This window comes from Opisthorchis viverrini (assembly GCF_000715545.1).
Source record: "Opisthorchis viverrini unplaced genomic scaffold scaffold232, whole genome shotgun sequence".
Lineage (NCBI taxonomy): Eukaryota > Metazoa > Platyhelminthes > Trematoda > Opisthorchiida > Opisthorchiidae > Opisthorchis > Opisthorchis viverrini.
Genome location: NW_008752096.1, coordinates 350,430 through 368,585, shown reverse-complemented (window position 1 = coordinate 368,585; position 18,156 = coordinate 350,430). Strand labels below are relative to the sequence as shown.

Below are 18,156 nucleotides of genomic sequence, written 5' to 3'. Positions count from 1 at the left end.
CACAACAACTATATTCTGAGCACGCGAGTGCGAGAGCGTGAGTGCGCGAGATTGCAAAAGTACATTGGTCTCAAGCTATTTATTGGAGGAACACTGTCTGGACTTGGTTTAATGCTGCTGCGCACGTCTGGCCTTTGTACGAGGCTGCGACGTTTTGCATATTGCGGGGGCGTTGTCTGACCATGATCAGCACAGACTCTCGCTGCCTGGGTTTGATACAGGGCTGTGAAGCGCCGCATATTGAAGGGCGTCGCCTGTCTGTTCAATATCTAGCTGAGCGAAGAGCCTCAGTAGATTTTGAGCAATCGATGGTTGCATTTATGAATCTGACCCTCCTTACAATTTTATATCACCCGATCTCCACTTCATCAACCGGATAAAACAAACCCATTCTGACCTGTTCTCTGAAGCAATCACACACAAAATGTAAAGTCCCTATTATTTGCTGAATATTAGCATTCACGGCTTTTGCCTTTTTGCTGTTTTCGTCATGGACTATTCGTTTCTTTGGGATGAGAGCAGTGACTCAGTGAATCGCGACCCATACCAGTACCCTTCTGTTAACTTCACGTAGAAGCTTACAGTTAAACTTCAGGGCTTAACCATTATCTCGGAAGCTGTTGCTCGAACTTTTGTTTGTTTGCTGCACTTGTTCACAATAACGCCGCTAGGTTTGAACTTCTGAGACCTCCTGCTGGGATTCTTCAACCAGGCTTAATACTACTGCCGCCACCTGTCTAGCTCACTGTAACTGCTCCTGCGGCCAGCCCACCTGCCGGCTACCCCGTCGGCTACGTCTTTACCTTCCCAAAATTATGCAATTGCTCCCGCCATAATCTTGTGCCCTTTGATCGACCGACGTCCAGTGTAAAGGAGAGATGCAACTGTTTCTATCAATTATAGTCTCATCACTATCCGGCGGTACTACGTACATACCGAGCAGGAGCCCGCTAATATTGGCTTAATGTGTCCTCCTAACACATCGTTCGCCTCAGCTAGTCCTTGACAGCTAGGTAAGCCAACAAAAACCCGCCCTTTCGTAGTTTCATTGGTTTGCCGTTATCTCCGTTTATATATTTCTTTATCGGACACAGTTTTATCTGATGCCTGTGGAAACTCAGAGTTTACTGCTCTTATCTTATTTTCTCCTCACTCCCCTTCCTCAAGCTCAAGAATTCGTTGTAGTATTTCCAGAAGCCCGTATATCCGGTCTTCATTCAATCTGGTTTTTCCTCGGTCAGCGCCCATATGGTCCTGAAAATGAATCAAAATCACCCGCGAGTTGTCATCGGCCTGTCTCTAACTGTGCTATTTTCCTCATCTTACCCAGATTCAGCTCAAAGCGCGTATCTCTGTCCAATTACGGCAATTCTGATGACCGCTGCAGTACTGTCTTTAAACGGAAATGTGTCAGTGCAATGATGGCACGACAGTGCCACGCCCAACGTGAAGGCATACTTGCAACCATTTTTCCTGCCCTCGACCGCCACCTGTCGCCCGCTCAAGCCTGTAATATCAACCATGAACAAGGCTTTCCGATGTAACTTGGGTTTGCCTCTTCTACAAGTTCAATTCAATTTACGGTCTTTGTTTCTGCCTGGGCACTGGCACCGTCGCTCCATTAAGATTATCCTGTACACCAGACTTCTCTACAACATTGGCGCCAATAAGTCTACTTTGCCTCAATGTAAACCATATTTTTGGGACTAAACTTGTCATTTGTGTCCACCTTGAATCCTCACACCTCCATTTCAAAATTTCGCTTTTCGCAACCCTGGCTATTTACTCATTCGCAGAAGTCCAGCAATGGTTTTCAGACTTGGTTCACTTCAACCGGGTTCCTCATTGGACCAGCAGTGCCCCACGACCGTTGTCCTTATTCTTTGTTTTCATTAATCGTGCCGACGTTATTCGTAATAAGCAGGCCTTTTTGGATGTATCTTTCTCCCCGTTGTGCAGTTGCCTGCTGCGTTAAGGTTGCACCTACCCAATGATGCCTCAGTTGGTATGTTCACTAAAAGTGGTGAAATAAAATTATCATTATCAGTTAGGAGCGAAAAACTGAAAGAAAGAATAATTTTAGCGGGACAAACTTCATATATCAGTAGTGCTGAATGAACCCTATGTCAATTTCGTTCGTCTCACCTCAATTCTACTTTAAAGGCTAAAGGTGAAATGTCAAAACCCAGTAACCTGCGGAATCACCTTTATACGAAAGCGTCTTAAACAAGCCTTATGTTCTGGAGGTATGAGTTAACCCGTTTAAAGGCTAAAGGTGAAATGTCAAAACCCGGTAACCTGCGGAATCACTTTTATACGAAAGCGTCTTAAACAATCCTTATGTTCTGGAGGTACGAGTTAACCCACAGACAGATTTCTGATTTAAAATAGAGTTATTACAAGAATGGATACGCCTTGCAGTGGTCTCGCAGCCACCAAAGCAATAACTTACAGTGCAAGAATTAGGTCAAAAGAAAACCTAGAGATATCAGCAAAGAATTCGTCCAACAACAGTAGCTACAACCCAGGCAACTCTGAGATGGAGGCGGTATATGTTAGAGCCCTTGGGATTAAGACAAATCAAATAACTGTTTCCGTTATTTTTATGGCATTGACATTCAGTTTATTCGGCACCTTGTTGGCACATTTTGTTTGGTGCAGCGCAAAATTAAAATCATTTCGGTGCACCCCGGCCTCGATTTTTCGCAGTTTCCCACAAGTTCTGTCTTCGAAAACACGTATATATAGGGTTACGTGACCGCCTGATATACCAATAACTACACGATAATTTCTACTACTTTAAAAAGCACAAGTCACTCAGGCATTATATATTTTGCGGGCCGACTGGTTTCCTGATTAGTGATTAGATTGGCCAGCGACAGAGATTACGATTAAAGCGTATCACGTCTGGTGACAAAGAAACATGCAACTTGTCGCTTAACTGTCCGTAAAAAGACAACTGCCGCTCGATCAAGGACTTGCAGGACTGCCACATGCCAGGCAAAAAGCAATCCGCATCATTATCGTCCGACTTGTGGGGCCGTTGTACCTTTGGAGCTATCCATGAGACTTAAGAACACAGTTTCTTGAGCCATCAAAACAGGCTAATTCATTCTTTAGTTCGATCAAGCAAGCAAGTGTGCCTCTAACAGGTCCTAGGCTCTAGAATATGTACCAGATGTGTCCAAGTGTGTTTGTAACGGGGACATGACAGACGAAATACAATCAGCTAGATTTGCAAGATGTGTTGGGTTTTCTCGAATAAACTTCACAGAGCTATCTGTTCATGTGTTATTAGCAGCGTGTCACTTGTTGTATAGGCGTTAAGTAAAAGCAGCACGAAGGTGGACGGCTGTTTAGCCACTAGTGTTGGCCCGCCCTCCTCTGGTGCCCTTCTGTTCTATAGACCGCACACATGGCAGTATAACTAAGGGGGAGTGCTCTCACAGGATAGTGGTTGTGAGACAATCGCACATTATTCTAGTGTCTGGTTGATTTCCTCAACGACCTTACGATAAAGGAATCCAGATGAATCTTAAGGAAATAAATAAAACATTGGATAGATCTGAGCAAAGAAAAATGCCACAAGTTAATCGCAGTCAACAAAAGCAACTGAGCTGTGCAGTGCTTGGCCTTAAAAGTTGATTACACGCCTATCCTGGCAAAACAGGTAAGAGTGCGGGAGCCTACTGCATCTAATGCAGGGCACCACGCATCTTACTGTCTCAATTTGGTTCAGTAAATGCAGAACAATGAGTTGTGCTAAGAGAGCCACAGAACAACTCGTGGTGTTCCCAGAGGATAATGCATTCGATCAAATTTACACAAAATACAGCACAGCCGAACAAAATATTGGGATTCTGCCGTGACCCCGGGATACCCGCAAATAAAACCTCAACAATTTTTTGGGTCGTATTAGCCACTTAGTTAGTTGTTTCGCTGATTTCACGCGTACGATTTACCTTTGGTTGTTGGTACGGCAATCAACGCCTTTGAAATAATTGCTCGAAATGGTGCTCTCCAATGTGTAAACACACTAACGCGTGTCACGTTTGCACTCGAAGTAAACTGCACCGGGTACAACAACTGACTACTTAAGCGTGGCTTCTGTGAACAAAACGGAAAAGTGTGACTGAAGCCCGAGGATCTTCTTTTACTGCATAAGGAGAACGCATCGAATCAGCGAGTCCGCAAGAGCCATTGGGCACTCACCTTTAGTTCGACTGGATTTTCATTCTCAGTATGCATATAGGTGTGACGGGCAACTGGCACAAGTGTTCGGCCATTAATTCATGAACAGAATAGATTAGGATGTGCACGGCCCCAGAAGAGCAAGCCGTGGGTCGTACTCAGTAGCAAAGGAGACGATACCACTCTCAGGTATACACGAAAGTGAAAAATGTACATCTTCAATTTTCTCGTCTTTCAAATGTACACAAAGCTTGACCCGAAATGTGAGGCGATTCCGGAGCGCCACCAGAATACTACACTTCTGATAAGGTTTTGAAATTTTTCATTGTGAAAAGTCGTCGACAAGCTTGACCCGAAATGTGAGGCGATTCCGGAGCGCCACCAGAATACTACACTTCTGATAAGGTTTTGAAATTTTTCATTGTGAAAAGTCGTCGACCAGAACGCTGATCAAAATTAATTTTAAAATCATGCGATTCCAGGTAGCATTTTTCACTACGTATAATGTGCCTTCGTGTTAAGCACAAGACAGGCTTTTAAAGTTTTAGACTGGTTCTGAGACCCACAGACCTTCAGAAGTACGACAAGTGTCTTAAGTGGTATCATGAAAAACCCACGGATCCTTCCATGGGGCTGTATGCTGCTACATCACATTCAGCCGTGACATTCAAGACACATTCCCAGTCACTTGTGCCTACACACAAGCACACTGTTCCTCCTCCCGTCCAACACCTACCTCCTCATTATTTTCTTAACTACTCTTTTCCATCTCATTCTGATACCAACTGGTATAGTCGCCTGTCCCTCCGTCAGCTTGCCCATGCTTTTCTCACATCACCGGAATGATCCAACGCACCTTCAGAGGTGTCTCAAGACGCCTCTATCCCACTGTTCTTGATCTTGAAATCTGCCCAGAAGAAAAGAGTTTCCCTTTTAAACAAGCCGCCATACCCGAGATGCATGTCTCATGTTCATTCGGCAGCTAGTGCGAAGGAGTTCAGCACACCACCAAAATGTTTGTCATGCTCAGAATGATGCCTCGGTTAGGGCCACGAGATCCAAACAGGGGTGTGTCATTTGCTCCGGCCCTTGAAAATTCAAACATAACTAAGGTTGGAAGGAGCGTTAGGCTTCTTTAGGAAGGGCTCGTTCTCCAAGCACATTTTGTTAATCACCTTTGCCACAGCCACCGGGCGTAACCCCACATTCAGCCCTGCCACTTGCTCTGAACGACGGAGTTTTTGTGTATTCTTGATCCCCGGTTTCCGGGAGAGCACTTTCTTCCGCACGGCTTTACAAAGCATTTGCCATCCAGGAGATCGCCTTGCCCACTTCCGCGAAACATCACTGAAGAAATCCACTTTATTCAGTTCCGCCGCCTTCCAGGAATCGACGATAGTTAACATGACAAATAATGCCGCTGCCACCTGCTGCACCATCCATGAGCATCAGGCTTCCGTGGTCCAAATCCAACCGATTGCTTTAGTTGCAAACCTAGTTGGAAAATACAGCCAGACTGCCCCAGCCCATCTTTACCGAGAGTGGCCCTGCACCGTTTCACCCAAAAATCAGAAGCTCTGCTCTGCCGGCTGATATACAACTCAAGGCAGTCGAAGCAGACAACCGTATCCAACAAAAACTCCGGACATTTGCTAAGAAAGAAGAGACCCTCACTGAGTCTGCAATAAATTATCCATTCACATATTCCCAACCCCCCTTCAGCATTCCACCCATTGCATCCCTTCTGCCGGTTGCCTGAACGCGAGTGAGAAGCCGGTAACTACTCTGGGTCTGCTATTTACCAACAAACCATCCACCAGGTCAGGCTTACATTTTTGACTCCTCCTGAAAGCATATCTCCCCATTCCACATTCAATTCCAGAAGTAACTTTTCATCGCACCATCTTCCATACATAATCCCCCACCTGTTGCACTTAAGGGGCCCTCCTCCGCTCTCTTGTGTCTGAGCTAAATTGCACCACCACATATACAAACAAAACTTTCATACCCGACATCTTTCGGTACTCTCATATTTCCCCCTTATCTCTCTCTCCACACTCTGAGTAAGGTCCCTAATCAGTCCCCACAGACGTGGTCTCACTCGCATGCGTCTTTAGTGATTTTGCTAGTGTAATGATCAAAATTGTCTCCCTAAAAATAGTTGTTCCATCAAACTTCCCTCACCTGACAATTTCCACTCATCCATGGCTGTTGTTGAGGCCGAAACTTATGAGATCGTGATCTCAGGAGACGAAATGGTCCGACTTGACTCCCCATGTTGACACACTGGTGATGTACAAGCCTTAACACACGGAAACATTTTTGCCCCATTGAAGCATCTATCGCTTTTCACCAATTTCACATGCCAGATCCATTGGCTCCTCCTGAAATCATGGAACAGTCACTGCTTGCTAGGCGACCTCATCAGTCATGCTTTTCCGTTCATCTCCGGAAATGACATCCAACTCCCTCCATATTCGCACGTTCAAATTCTACCACCTTATGACGGCTGGCGACCGATCGCAACAGTTGGCAACCGTAGACTTCTAAAAGCTCCTTTTCTCTCTTTCTATTTCATTAGCCTTAATGCCATTTAAACCGAACAACGACACCAAAAGTGCTACTGCCCGAGAAGGCCCCACTGCATTGAGGACACAATTTCCTAAACCGATTTCTGCCGACATATTTATCATGACCGTTGATGGCATAATCCACTACCCTCTGGTCCGACCGGGAGGTTCTGCGTTAAGTGAGGTTCACTGACGCCGGCCTTACCAGATTTGTCCACCGCTGGACCAGCTGCACTCCAATCGGTCTAGCCGCAGATCTCAGACACCAGCCCTGGGGGTCAAGTGCTCAAGATGACCACAGGAGAAAATAGGCGCCCAAATTTCAATTTTTGAACACATCTTCACGCAGTACTCAGGTCCACCCTGAAAGCCGTTTGATCAAAAACGTACGCCTCGAGACCATTACACTGGAACCTGGTGCTTCAGTGATTACTCAGCTTGCAAGGGACCTTGTCGCCAAAGCAGGTGGAAACTTCGGAGTAGACCAATAGCCCCAGCTGTTAACGAAAGCTTGTAGCTGCTCTCTGGGCAATAATAGTCACAACGGAAGGTGGAACTCAGACATCTCCTTAACACCCTCCAGTGTTACGAAACTAAACGCCTCTGAGGCGATCAATTTTTTTCCTTTGCATTTTCAAAGCCTTTTCCGACAACAACTCGGCCGTACTGAGAAAATCCCATAAATTTGGACCCCAACTCCCTCCAGTGAGTTACCCAGCTATATAGAGTTCGTTTGCATGTTTAGCGTTGTAGACTGTGCGATTCCTTTGAAGCAAATGGTGTCTGGCCTAAAGCCCCAAAGGAACACGTCAAATTCCCCTCGCCTTCGTTGATTTCGGTGATGCTTCTCAATTATTGCCTGTTATCCTTGGGCACCTTTACGCACGGGTTGGAAACCGGTACAGCTATACTGACAATAATCCAAATGGTTCCGCTTTCTACAGCGGTAGGCAATATAGAGAGTCGCCGGGTGATTCTTTCATCACAACTCGTCTGTTGCATTCTTCCAAACACGGCTTCCTTGTCCAACCAATTCCATGATTCACCGATATCTCGACCATCGTGGAAAACTGACAAAACAGGGATTGCACCCACTGTGATTTCTAGAAAACATTCTACGTAAATCAGAATGTAGGATTCACGAAAGTTTTAATGTTCCCGGGAGAATATCCCTCCAGTAAGGCTCATCCGTGAGGAGTTGGTACTCTGGGGTAGAAGTTTGAGGGACGGTCTCCCCTGGTGATGATGGAAACAGTAAGGCTCCCAAGGATCAGTTAGTGGACCATTATGGTTCATTCTCATTACAGTGTAACAAATGGGCCTGCTTAGAACAGCTATCGGCTCTCCGTGTTTTGTCGATTTAAGTTTGGTTTAGAGGTCTGTGGTCCCCGCGCTAATGGCTAGTGACCATTGCCAATAGTCCCAAACTAACCACCCTTTATTAAACGCTAGTGATATTGTATATGTGACCCCATAAAGAAAATGTTGCGTTTCTCCCCTGTTGCCACTGTCCTGACAATAAGGAATACACGAAATTACCCACTACAGAGACCTAGCAGACTATATTCCCTGTATCTCTATTCCTTAAAAATACTATTGGGCCGGTCATTCCACTGTTTCCTGTGTGCTTCTCCATAGATAAATGCAAATGATTCAGCCATTATTAGCTTTCAGCCCCCCAAAAGCAGTGTAGTGTTCCGGCCTCCTTTCTCAAGGCGTGATGAGAATGTGCTGGAGTGTGTTTGTTGATGGCTACAACATTATTGCTCTTCTCCAGAACACCCTTAATGAACCGCCGCACACTGAATGATTTGCGCTTGCACGCTCTTTGACACTCACACGCAAATGCGTATTGGTCCTATATATTGGACTACTATGAGTGGAAAATGCTCTCATCTTGCTGAGTAGCAAAAAGGGTAGCATGGCGGATCTATCTAACCATCAGCCCCCTAGTTGACTCAGTAGGTCTGTGTTTGAATAATCTGAGATATGGTTCACTGAGACACAGTTACGGACGGTTGCCCGGTGATAACCACCATGGACTTTCCAAAAATTCGGCCAACTACTCTGCGAAAACTTGTGAAACCCGTGGATCGCCATTTGGATGACGTCGCAAGGAGTCCAGTTGCTTTTGTAGCGCGACATAGTTTGTATGTCCCGCGTCCTTGAGTGGGGCCGAACAAAGCTGTATTAGGGGACTTTCTGCGCTTGTGTTCTGGTTAAAGTAAAAATTGTTCGTTTTATTATGCCTGTTTGTCCAGTCACGTGAATATCAGTGTATCGTTCATCTGCGCTACTTGGCCCCTTGGCCCCCCTTGTTTCGTTTGACAACAGCTGAGCCCGCCGGGCGAGGGATATTAATTTGATGGAGCAGTATGATGTGTATTCATCGCGAAATGGATTATCGGGTGCTACTGTGTCACTCCCCAGAAGGCAAGTTTCCCATTTTCACTTGTGCCTACGTTCCTGTGTGTAATATGAGCTGGTCCTTGAACGAGTTCTCGCATTTTTCTCGAAGTTACCAATCTGTCGTGGCCATACGCATTTATTATGGATGCGTCACAATATCCGGGAATGCTGTTCGGTCCGTAGTCAATAGTGACCTTCCCCTGAAACCATAAGAAAGACCGGATCTTCATGACTCAATCAGGTCTCTCTTGTATTATTCGTCCGTTTTCATCTATCCTAGGCGTCTTAACAAGGTGATTGATGCTGCACAGAAAGTTGCGACCGAAGGATTTAGCCTAAGTTATCTCACTTCTACATTACCTGACTCAGTTTGAGTGAATGTTTGGATTATTTTTGACCACTGCTAGTTTCTCCCCATGTAGTGTACAGTAACCAGTTGAAAAGCAACCAACAAGTTATGCTGCGGAGGATGTTCAGGATAGCCGTATGTGGGGGATGATGAGTAATTTTCGCTGAACATAAACAGGGCCGCAATGAGTTATCTTTGCCACAAAATATGATGTTAGTGTGCGTGTAACGGCTGCAACCTCGCGACCAGTGAGCTTTCTGACTACAAAACTCCGGAGACGAACCTTAACAGGAGCAGGAACTGCAGCATCAGCATGATTCCGAAGCCTCACCTCTATACAACTACAAAGTCTATTAAATTATATTCAGAGTTCTAAAGTGGAAAAATGATACCCTCAACACGGAACGTCCTTGGTTTTCGTCAAGTGCAGGCATTATGAGGTGCCTTCAAATCAAAACGCTCAGACAGACAGTCGAGTGTAACTGTCAGCTAGAATCTCATCTGTTAGTCGTCGTTTGCTGCAACGTGTTCAGCCGAATGCAGGGGTCACCGCTACCCTCTTCTGGAAGGCGGATCGACAATACTCGAACTTCGTTATCTCTTTTGCACTCTTCAACCATTCCGAAATTCGTGCTGCTCTGAATGAGGTACGGAGAACAATGTCCTTGCTCGGTAAACAATAGTTCAGCACGCTTAGCTCACTGCCGAGCCGCCACAGTCGATGAGGCTTGGATGTTATACGCTACTGTAGAAAATGCTGCGCAACCAAATACCCTTTTTCTAGTTCGTTACAGATTGATCGGCGCCATTATATGCCTGCAACGCTTCTGGGACATCGATGTCCGTCAATGTTCGCCTCTCATCTACCCAAAGGGAGCTTGTCTGGTTATCCTAAACACGACCCTGGTACACATATACCTCGTAATCCACTGATATAACCTGACTCCGCGAGTAAGGCAAACAGACAAACATGATTTAGGCTTTTGGAATTCGTGCAGTAATGACGTCAGACACCCTCAGACCCTCAGAGCTGTTACATCTACCGAGGTATGTAAAATTCTCCACAGCCTCCACTGCCTAGCAAAGAGCATGTTCAGAGACTGCATGTTCCAAAGCATGACTGCACTTTGTAGGAGCAAGTTTAGGTCAGGAGCACTTACTGGTGGGTGGGAACACATCCTTAAACTCAAGGTTGCGAGTCGTCTGTTCACATGGGGTTGTCCCAGTGCCTGATAGAGTGTGATGTGATTGACGTAATCTACCAGGTCGAAATCCTGCTTGATTTCCACGGATCAAGGTCCCGCTTTTCGCATTAAGAAGACGAGGAATCAGTGATGCCAGAAGCCGACGCCCCTATGGTTACAGTATTCATTGCGAGTTCCCCTCCTCGAAGGCGAGCATTATTCCCGACTCCTCCCAGTTGTCCCACATTCCAACTTTCTGCTAAAGAGCGACAGACTGGATGGAAGATAGATGGCCAGATGAATTGTTCGAAGTTTTCTCTCTGGATATCAGAGGACCATCTTTATCCTGTGTGGTTTCCCTAACAAGGGGCTTCCGTAAACCAGTCGAACGAATGAAGTGTAACCGCCTACGGACACTCTCTGCACTTTCTTCTTTTATTGCTTCGTACATTCGGACCTACGAAGCTTCAAGGTCTTCACAGGCACAGCCCTACCTTTCAACGGTTTGTGTCGAGTTGGATTGTGGTTGCGACCTTAGGGATTCCGTTACGAGGCTTCCACTGGAGCCACGATTCTCCTAGGTATCACATACTTGCAATATGTCCTTGGTCGGGCTGCAAGTAGAAACCCCGGCTTCGGATATCCCGCTCCACAGACGAGTAACAAAATACCAGTAAGTAAACCCTCCAGAATTCGGTTCTGATGAATTTTTCATCTCGAGGTCTATGGTTTTCTCAATATTTATGTGATTTGTGCATCTTTTGCGTAGACGTGAAAGACGCAATGGAAAGCAGCAGCAAAACTTCATGGTCTGAGCCTGCGCCGGTACCTCAAGCAGGCGCCGTTCGCCCCTCATCTCTGGTAAGTGGTAGCATTGTGGTCCATTTAGTTTCGGGACCGGCTCGTTGATGAGCACCACGTTGTCAGGCGATTTCCGCTGTTCCGGAAAGTGGTACTGCAGGGGGACAGTTTGGGACTAATATGGGTTCGAAGTGGAGCTTTCCTTTGTCCGTACACCTTGTGTTCAATCCAAGACAACCACACAATAGAACCCCAACGGCACTATGCTTATCTGTATGCAGTTTCATGTCGCTGGTGAATGCAACGAACTATAAGCTTTTAGGCTGTCGTAAAAGTGTACCTAGAGCGTTACAGAAACTGCTGCATCCTTCGGGGCACAAGCGGGTTCACTATGTGGAACGCAATGTACATCTCTTCCTTGGGATTCACTGACGACAAGAGGACCACGCGGGGACGACTGGCACAGGGTATCTAATTTAGTAGGACTGTCCGATTTTCAGACGCAATACCAACTTCGGTATATTCGGCTACAGCGGTCTTCGCCTTGACCTGCCTGACAGCGAATGCAACAAACACGGAGACCTGCTAATTGAGCAGATTCCCTGACGTCAACAGTGCATGTCTGTTTTATTTTTTATTTTTTGAGTTCAAAGAGAATCGTCGCTGAATCCATAGAGCTCCGGAGAAACGGGGTTGTATTAGCTTGGGTAGCAACCAGAGGAGACGCTGATAAATTAGGGTGACCAACGCTGATCCTAAGTTGTGTGGGCAATCCTTCCCGGTTACCCAGGCCGAAAAGGGGGTTTGTTTGAGATACCTAATTTCGGGCCTTGGACTCAAAAGTCTGACCTACAAGGCAGTTGGAAAGGGTAGGATTTTGTTCCGCGATCCTACTGGCAGCCTCTGACTAAGCGGTCTGGTCCGTTTGAGGAATGCTCTCCGAACAAATGACTCAATGGAGTGAGCCACTCGGCTGTGGAAAGCTTGTTCAGCCCGAGGGCAAAGAGAAGGTATAATTGTGCAACTGCACACGGCAAGTGCATTTTGAGTGGCATCAGACCCTTGAGTTTTACAAGTTTTTGGACCGTATTGAATAATCTGCCCGGTGGTCATGGGCAAGTGTTGAGCGCCCGGATCGTGCGGGTTTTCGAGCTTACCTCTTCTAATCCATCATTCGTCGGGGAAGCGCAGCGCCTCTGTTTTCATTAATATGGATATGCCCCTATGAATATAGTCACCTAGGAAAAGCACTTTACTGCGTACACATTCCTATCGCGGAGTACGAGCTCCACTGTAGCTCCAGATCGCATCGTAATATGATTACCGGGAGTATGGGGCTTACCGTCCCTCGTTTAGTTCCCCATTTTTACCTTTTTGGCATGGTGGAATATTGAAGAATGAAGTTCCAACCAATTCGTCCCATGACCTTATTACGTTACTCGAACCCGATCACCTTATGAAAGTGGCAGCCATTTGTCGGGAGAGCTGTTTTCACCTCATCATGTATCGGGCTCAGACAATCTAGGTGCCAGCAGCAAAACCTGTAAGTCGTTGCCAGTTAGTTCAGTTGCCTCGATAACTGCCGTCTCCTCGAATAGGGAGCTCGGAATGATACGAATCAAAGCGAGTGACTCTGGTAGATATGGTCACGTCACGCAACTAACGGCGACCCTACATCAAAGCTCTAGACTTCACTGCGTAGTCCTCCCATTCTCTTCCATATTGAGCAAATAATTTAACGTTAATGAACTGGTTGAACAATCGCTCCCAACGTTATCCCCGATGAACGAAACAGCAGCACCTGGAGTCACCACGGTTTTTAGCCGAAAAACTAGACCAAACTCTCACTTGAAATGTCCTTGGTTGATTCAGAAACATTCGAGATGAGACAACAGTGGTTTGGCTGTGGTGTCTTCACGATACTCGACTGCCGTGCAACTCGAAAGGGTTGAACTAGCTGAGGTACTGCCAGTTTGCTCGAGGCCAGACAGGGGAAGAAGGTGTCTAGTTTGTTATGCTTCGATCACGCAGCGTGCAAACGGTAATATGCGCAGACTGACGATATTCTATCCCCAACTATGTTACCTGATCCCGACTCCTAGTACAGACGAAATCTTGGGCACGGCTGTAATTATATATATATCCATAGTTTGACTTTGAAACAATGTCGGAAGTTCGTTAGCACACAAGGATAGTTTTTTGGGCATATCAATATCCTCAACACCTCCCCTTGTTAAAAGTCAGTAACGAGCTCGATGTGGGTCGACCTGACGGTGGCATCGGTTTGTCCACCACCTGGAAAGAAGTGCTGGATCAAGTCTTGAGTTGCCGGTCACACTCTCTTCTTTCGAAACTGCGTCAACTTTCAGCTCAATAGTATCGAGTAATATGTCCAACGGTACACACTGGAGTTTCCGGCGTGCTGTTGAGGCGGACTTGGTCTTAATGTATGGTCCAGGTGTCTTGGACCGGTGTCTTGACCAACTAACACATCGTACATCACACTGTCGCGTTTGCGCAGGATATGACCTGTAATGCATGCATCGTGTCCCGGGCGATAATCACGGACAAGTACGGACTTTCTCACCTTGAATGGAGCTCCAGCTTCCACCGGTATTGAATTTGACTCACTAGATTGTTGGCAACACGGAAGAATTCGCAGTTCTAAGCTTACGGCCCATGAGTGCCACTGCAGGTGACTGGTCGTTCGCCAAAGCATCATTTGGGGTCGTTCAGTACACAAACAGGAATCTCTGAAGGTCTTCGACGGATGTCTTCTCCCCTCGAGCTTTAAGTGAGGCTCTCTTGAATGTGTCGACGAACCTTTTTGCTTGACTATTCGGTCGCGGGCGGTAGGGTGGTGAACGAACTTGTGTTATAGCCTGTCGAGCACAAAACTTGTGGAACTCAGCGGAGGTGAACTGCGAACCATATCCGAGACGATAGACTCCGGTAAGACACTGGCTGAAAATGTTGGATAACACACGCAGCGTACTAGATGTTGTTGGAGAGGACACCGGAATGATTTCTGGCCACTTGGAAAAAGCATCAATCATATTCAAATGGGAAGTGCCACGTATCGGACCTGCGTAATCAAGGCTTCTGAGGTTGAGGCCAGGGAACCGGTGGTTGATGTGGCGCGTTCTTGGCAGCTTGTTGGCATTGGAAACAGCATTTTACAAAATCAGTGATGTGCTGGTCCTTGTACGGCCAGTAGGCATAACTGCGAACTGTTGACTTCATGCGGTTTATTCTTGGACGTCCAGAATGGAACTGACGGAGGACTCGATGGCGTAAAGATCAAGGAATCACGACGCGATCTCCTAACGTTAAACCACTGTTTACAACCGATACTGCATCTCGGTGATGAAGGAGCTGTCGAAGGTAGTCATTTGTGGTTTGAAAGACATCGAGACTTCACGGACCTGATCGCCTTCGGAAGCGTCGGGTCAGCCATAATAGCTTGTAGAACCGTTGTCACTGTCACGGGCAATGCACAAAGAGACTTGACCAACTGGGGCCGGCTGGGTCCTCGAAAGCAACCTACGCGATAACCCCTGTGAGTTGACTGATTGCTCACCGGGCGACATAATGCATTGGCCTGGCCGAAGTCGGCGGTGCGACGATTTCGAATATAAGTCGTAGTCTAGCATAATAAGCGCTCATCTTTGAAGCACGACAGTGAAGCATTGTTTTTGAGGACTGATGCATGCTGTCGATGATGATGATGATCATCATCATCATCATCATAAGTGTTTATGATCCGTAAGTAAGGTGAAACGGCAACCGTACAACAACTTGCGGAAACGCCGGACCCCCAACGCTTCTTTGTCTGTCCATATCACCGTTCTGCTGGCGTTAGTGATTTCGACGCGTGCATGATGGCCTTCTTCGATCCGTCTGGGAAGACGTGCAGAATGACAGTACCGACTCCAAAAGTTGAGGCATCAGCTGCCACAAAGATCGGTAGCTTTGGGTCGTAGTGGATCAGTAGCAGATCGAAACTGAGCATCGCCTTTAGCCCGCAGAATGCTTCCTCGCATTTTTATGACTAACGCCAGGGGAAGTCGTTTCTAAGCAATTGATTTAGTGGGGTAGCGAAGGCCAAACAATATCTGATTAACCCTAAAAATGAACGTAATGATGGAACGTCCTTAGGAGGGGGCATCTGTTGTACAGCCCAAACGTTCTCCGGGTCAGGATGAGGAACAGAGGCGTCGAAGATGAAGCCAAGGTAATTCGCTGTTATCGAGAAGAATTGACGGAGGCGGAGGCCATTGTCCAGAATGCGCAGCAATACGGCATTGATCTGATCAAGAAGGTATTCGGATGAAACAGCAACGATCAGCACGCCGCCCACCACCTGGAATACCAGAAGGGATAGTGTCCACCAACTCGTGGAAAATTGCTGGGGCTGTTTTCACGCCAAACGGTAGACGGGTGTATTGATACAGTCCGCGGTGTGTTGATTGTCAACAGTGGACGTGATTCTGGTGCGACTTCAACTATAAGATACACTTTAGCAAGGGCGATTTTCGCGAAGGACTTTCCACCGTTCAGAAAAGTGAATAGATCGTCGGACGCTGGCACTGGATAGTGGTGCTGCTGGAAAGCTGCATTTAGGCCGGTTGAAAACTCGGATGCGGATATCACCTTTGGGTTTGTTCACCACGACGATCGGCGCTGCCCAGGCGGAGTAGGATACAGGGGACAGAACGCCTTGCTCCAGCTGTCAAAACTCAACATCTACCAGTGGGAAGGAAGCGTGACAGGTCTCTTTGGACGGAAGACTGGCGTAGCACCTGGCAGGAGATGGAGGACGCTGGTGCCGCGATGCACTGACCGATGCCGGATTGGAAAACAACTGGAAATCACCTGATAAAGTCGGATGCATTATCTGGATGCGCCGTGGGAGACTGATCTATATTGCAAGTGACACTGATTGGAATGTAGGCTAACCCCAAGCGATCGGACAAATCAATACCCAGTAAGTTCAGCTCAGATGCCGTTCATCGTCGTCATCGTCGATAACATGACATCAGTGTTCAACACCGATGCTTCACTGCCGTTACACAACACGACCCGACGAATGTACTCCCACTAAAAGAAGCACAACATTAGAGCTCACCAGAGGTTTTTAGCTCTTCACCGCAGGCACTGGTAGCAGTTCGAGCTTGTCTGCTCGGACGTTGCCCAAGCGTGCGCCAAAGCCTCTCCGGAATGATGGTAATGTCCGATGCAGTGTCCGACTGCATGCGGACCGGATGATCATTGACGGTGACTGTGAGATACTTTCGACGACCTGAAGTGCTGATCTGGGAACTAGCCAACAGGGTTCGATTTCGCTTTGGGACGGACGCGTGATGACGGCTTTGAAGCACCAAGGGCTGTATGCATCCGTGACTGATAATTCCCATCCTTGTGTCCCACGGACCTACACTGGCGGCACCGTTGCTGCTTGTAGGAACAGCCTGACGAAGTGCCAGGCTCCACAGTGCCAACATTGTGAGAGTGGTGTCTTCTTTGGGCCTTTGTTTTGCTTCAGACCAGAATGCTGTGAGGCCGAATTGACAGTTGCGTAGCCTGATGGATCACATGGACTTCGGAACCGCCATGACCCCCAAGCCGGACCATCGCGGTGTCATGCTTCAGGTTAAGCAATCGTTGACATTCCGAGATAATGGCCTGTAGCGTCATTGATGGATCCTGCTCGCTGCGGCTGAGGAGTCGGGTACGGATTTCTGCATCGTTCGGGGATTGTAGACCACATATGAGAGTCACTGGCTTGAACTGATCTTCCGTTACCGATCCGAGTTTGAACCGGTTCACGATGCCAGAACAAGTGTGAAAGTTTTCCGCGTCACTTTTGATCAGCTTCAGGTATCGATAACGGACTTTGAAAATTGACGTTTGCTCACCCGATATTTTCGAAAGCTTGTAAATTTGGTTCGTCAAAAGTGAAGACACGTGGGCTTTTGGAAGAATATATTTAGTGTTTTTATCATGCTCTGTGGGTCCAAGTTTGCGGAGCAGTAGGTAAATTGAAAGGCCTACTCTGAACAGGTCTTCATAGCTGCGAAACCAGGCATCAGGCGTTATGCCAGCCGAGGGTTCATAGTGAAATTCGGTGATACTGCTAGCGATTCCGGCAACCGACTGTGAGCCGCTCGATGCAGCTGGTGAAGCCAAAGGTGAAGTTGATAGTCGCTCCGTGAGTACTTTGGTGAGTTGCATTTGTTGCTCAAACATTACTTTGACGTGATCTGCTTCCATCTTGCGTCGCCAAATATGTTATGTTTCGATCACGTAGCGAGCAAACGATAATATGCGCGGACTAGGACTATATTCTGTCCCCAGCTATGTTGCCTAATCCCTACTCCTAGTACGGCAGAATACCATCATCGTCAAAGACAGCAACATCAGTGTTGGCACTGATGCTTCACTGCCGTACAACCATAAGGTTCGTCTAGTTATATATATATATATATANNAAGCTCTAGAGTGAAAAGAAGAAAAGAGTGGGTGGGGGAGAGAACCTAGTGCTGGCCTATTTCAAGCATTCTGAGGTGCCTACACCTCCAGCCGCTCAATCAGACAGTCTGGAAAGAAACTCACAGCACGAATGCCACTGACATGGTGGATTAGCTTCCAT

The 18,156-nt window shown here is 47.0% G+C and overlaps 2 protein-coding genes across 2 annotated transcripts in view; one reads left to right on the top strand and one right to left on the bottom strand.

The window, feature by feature from the left end:
* Positions 1 to 2,043: 2,043 nt before the first annotated feature.
* On the bottom strand, positions 2,044 to 5,597 carry T265_11020 (hypothetical protein; the record flags this gene model as incomplete). Its single annotated transcript, XM_009177557.1, has 2 exons — positions 2,044 to 2,061; positions 5,367 to 5,597. 2 exons carry the CDS (start codon positions 5,595 to 5,597, stop codon positions 2,044 to 2,046), a joined length of 249 nt encoding a protein of 82 aa, XP_009175821.1.
* Positions 5,598 to 9,102: 3,505 nt separating this feature from the next.
* Positions 9,103 to 18,156, top strand: part of T265_11018 (hypothetical protein) — a gene marked incomplete at both ends in the record, with an annotated part of 64,852 nt that continues 55,798 nt past the window's right edge. Inside the window, one exon of the mRNA XM_009177555.1 lies at positions 9,103 to 9,194. Within this exon, the coding sequence (XP_009175819.1) occupies positions 9,127 to 9,194 (68 nt within the window). The remainder of the gene's footprint in view (positions 9,195 to 18,156) is intronic.